This window comes from Clarias gariepinus, chromosome 14, assembly GCF_024256425.1.
Source record: "Clarias gariepinus isolate MV-2021 ecotype Netherlands chromosome 14, CGAR_prim_01v2, whole genome shotgun sequence".
Lineage (NCBI taxonomy): Eukaryota > Metazoa > Chordata > Actinopteri > Siluriformes > Clariidae > Clarias > Clarias gariepinus.
This window is the reverse complement of record NC_071113.1, coordinates 5,113,476-5,117,500: the sequence shown is the minus strand read 5'-3', so window position 1 is coordinate 5,117,500 and position 4,025 is coordinate 5,113,476. Positions and strand designations below refer to the sequence as shown.

Sequence of the window (4,025 nt, the reverse complement as noted above, 5' to 3'; positions counted from 1 at the left end):
AACGTTTCTGAACTGGCACATGGTAAAAATGGAGTCATGGACATTACTACCTGCTCCCCCCAACCTTTCCTTTCCTGATCCCCCTTTTTATGATGGCTTCTTCCAAGGAAATGAGTCTGATTCTCACCCTGCCTTTGACCAGACAAACTCTGTGGTTATCGCATTTGTGTACTTTGTGGTCTGTGCTGTTGGACTTTGTGGCAATGCACTGGTCATGTATGTGATTCTTCGCTATGCTAAAATGAAGACTGTCACCAACATCTACATCCTTAACCTGGCTGTTGCAGATGTGCTGTGCATGCTTACCTTGCCTTTTATTGCAATTCAGCTAGCATTGCTTCATTGGCCTTTTGGTGCTGCTATTTGTCGTATTGTCCTAACCATAGACTCGTTGAACCAGTTCACCAGCATTTTTCTCCTGACTGTGATGAGCATTGACCGATATCTTGCAGTGGTGCAGCCAATCAAGTCCACTAAATGGCGCAAACCACGAGTGGCCAAAACTATCAGTCTTGCCATGTGGGGGGTGTCATTGCTGGTTAATCTGCCCATTATGATCTTCAGTGGCCTTAACACTAATAAGAATGAAGCACAGACATGCACTATGCTGTGGCCAGAACCTCAAAATGCCTACTACACTGCCTTTATCTTCTATACTTTTTTCTTGGGATTCTTCCTGCCACTTATTGTTATTTGCCTGTGTTACCTGCTGATTGTGATCAAGGTAAAGTCCTCTAGTATGAGGGTTTGCTCCAGCAAACGAAAGCGTTCTGAGCGCAAAGTGACACGCATGGTATCTATTGTGGTGGTTGTGTTTGTGCTCTGCTGGCTACCGTTCTACATGTTTAATGTGGCATCTGTGACTGGCACGCTCACCGCTACACCAGTGCTAAAAAGCACATTCGATTTTGTAGTGGTATTGGGATACGCCAACAGTTGCGCCAACCCTTTTCTTTACGCATTTTTATCGGATAACTTCAAGAAGAGCTTCCAGAATGTTCTTTGCCTCAAAAGGGTGGGAGGTCTGGATGAAATTGAACGTAGTGACAGTCGGCAGGACAGGACACGGATGGTCAATGACATCATCACAGAGACTCAAAATGCTGCTCTGCTTAATGGTGATCTACAGACAAGTATTTAGGAATGGCCAGGAGATCTGTTAAACCTAAACTTAATATACAACTCTCCACAGTATCAGAGATTTTACTCTATCAGATTTAGACCACAGCTGAGCGACCAAATAAAGTGCACTGGAATGGTTTATCTATATGTAACATGTTAAAATCTGTTAATTTAATGCCAAAGTCTGTTTATTTTATTAACTACAGTGGAACCTTGGATTATGAGCATAATTTGTTCCAGAAGTGTGCTTGTATATCATAGCACTTGTATATCAAAGTGAATTCCCACATAAGAAATAATAAAAAACTCTGATGATTTGTTCCACAACCCAAAAATATTCATATAAAAATAATTAATGCAAAATATAAAGTAAAAATAAAACAAATTAACCTGCACTTTATGAGAGAGAGGAGAGAAGGGGGAAGGGGGGTGGTCTACTGTGTAGGACGACTTTCACACACACCAGCACGCACACACACACACACCAATTTATTGATGGAGACTCTCACTCATACACACACAGACACATGACACTCATACCCACACCAGATTGCACCCAGAGCCAGAGTGAGGAGAAGAGGAGGAAGGGGGCTGCTGTGTAGGATGACTTTTACACACAAACACACACATGTGGACACACTCCAGTTTACCGACTCTCACTCACACAAGCGTGCACACACACACACACACACACATAGAAACACAAAATAAAAAATGCTATACATGCACACATGGTCACAGTGTTATAGTAAACAGTATATGCACGCACAGATGTTGACTATACAATTGACGCACGTGCACTGAGACCGATCATGGAACATGATTACGCACAATACTGCTCGTATTTCAAGACCTTGCTCATTTACTGAGTTAAAATTTATTTTAAATTTTTGCAAATTGTAAAACAAAACACTTGCAGACCAAGGTACTCGCAATCCAAGGTTCAACTGTATAAAGGTAGGTGAGAATTATTACACCCTCTTTGCACAGATTTGTAAATAAATTGTGGGGAGACATGAATGATCTATCAAAAAGAGGCAAGTTTAGGTTTTTATTACAACCATAAAGAAACATTAAGAATACCATTCAATTGATGTAGATAATCACATTTGTGTGCTTTGTGTTCCTGTGTGCAACAGCCAAAACTGTTTGTTCAGATCTATTGCCTAAGAAACGGTCATTGTCCTCATAAGGTAAACAGAAAATAGCTCAACACAGTTTTGACTTGCAAAAACTCTTACTGCAGAAGGAGCGCTAGAAGGACAGACATGTAAAATGAAACATTGTTGTCGAGACATATCAATAAGCAAAATATCTGAATAGAATATGAATACCATCAAGATAGGTTGCAAGCAATCTTTATTATGTGAAATAAACTTAAGTAATAAAATTAAAATGTTATTACTCATTAATCTGTAAATTACAGAAATTACTCATCAAAATTACTCCAAAAACTAAACAACCTTATGCAAAATAGTGTTAGCCTTTTATCAAACAATTTTCATTTCTATATTATATGGAAAATCATTCCACATGGATCTTTGAGTCATATATATTGCAATTTGCTTTAAAAAGTCACTGATGCTGCTGTACTGTTAAATTAGTGAGCATTTGTAAACTATTAAATTGTTAATATTTAGGTAATCAGTGACAGGTCATCCGGAAATTGAGTCATAACCTCACCTGGATGAGTAAGAATCTTCAGAAAGACAGTGACAGAACAGTAAATCTTTCATTTAACAATTGATTGTTGTCAATCATGCTGAATAACCTGTGACCAATAAATCAAACAAATCACATGTTCCAGAGGTTCTTCGAGAATTGGTCACCTCTTGGTTCGTATTAAAGAATAGAACCTGTGTCTTAAAATAAACTGAAAGTATACTTTATATGTCTTTGACTGACATGATAATGTCAAAAAGTCATTAAATTGATTAAATATTATGGTTTGCACATCATTTATATTCATATGACAAACATGTAAACTGCAGATAGAGGGCTGGAAGTTTTTTTTTTTACAATCACGAATCTTAAAATTACTGTTATTTACCTGGGGTACAGTTGCATAAATTTATCAACTAAGAAAAAGCACAAAGAGCTTTTATAAAGTACCAAATCTTGTTCATAAAGAGGGGAAAGTGTATGAAATTGACAAAAACAAAAAAATGTTTAAAAGGATTTTCTGGGGAGCAGAAAAGACTTTCTTTTTGACGATGGTTGTTAAGTCTATAGACCAGCAGCTGTGTCTGTCATAAAACACTTTTTTTTTTTACAAGGTGAATCTGAAATGATTCTGTTTAACGACAATGCAAAATCAAATTTCTTTAAAATCCTCAAAAGGAGGCAAAAACCATGTGTCATTAGAGAGGTTCCTTGCTAATGTCACACAGAAGATTCCAGTGACCAGACAGAGAGTAGTGTTTCCGTTAGTGTGTGTGTGTAAAAATTGTCCTACACAATAACCTCCCTTCCTCTTCCTCTCCTCTCTCTCTTCTTACACCAGCCATAATTCTTTTCAAAGGTAAAATTGTAAAAGGTAAAATGTAAAGTGCAAATTTTTTTTAATTTATATTTTGTATGAATCATTATTATATAAATATTTTGGGGTTGTGGAGCCAATTATCAGAGTTTCCATCATTTCTAATGGGGAAATTAGCTTTGATATATGAGTGCCTTGGATTACAAGCAGGTTTCTGAAACTAATCATGCTCACAATCCAAGGTTTAACTATATTTAATAAATTTAAACTAAATTAAATTACATTACATTGTATTCAAGTGTTTAGCACTGTCACCTTGCACCTCCAGGGTCCAGGTTCGAATCCTGGCCAGGCTCAATTCCCATCTCTGTGTGCATGGAGTTTGCCTGTTCTTCCTGTGCTTGGTGGGTTTCCTCCGGGTACT

The 4,025-nt window shown here is 37.5% G+C and overlaps 1 protein-coding gene across 1 annotated transcript in view; it reads left to right on the top strand.

Annotated features, from left to right (window-relative positions):
• sstr2a (somatostatin receptor 2a) overlaps nucleotides 1-3,669 on the top strand; it is a 4,892-nt gene extending 1,223 nt beyond the window's left edge. Inside the window, exon 2 of the mRNA XM_053512344.1 lies at nucleotides 1-3,669. This exon is cut by the window's left edge and continues 40 nt beyond it. Coding sequence (XP_053368319.1) covers nucleotides 20-1,141 — 1,122 coding nt within the window. The 5' untranslated portion in view covers nucleotides 1-19 and the 3' untranslated portion in view covers nucleotides 1,142-3,669.
• Nucleotides 3,670-4,025: the final 356 nt, after the last annotated feature.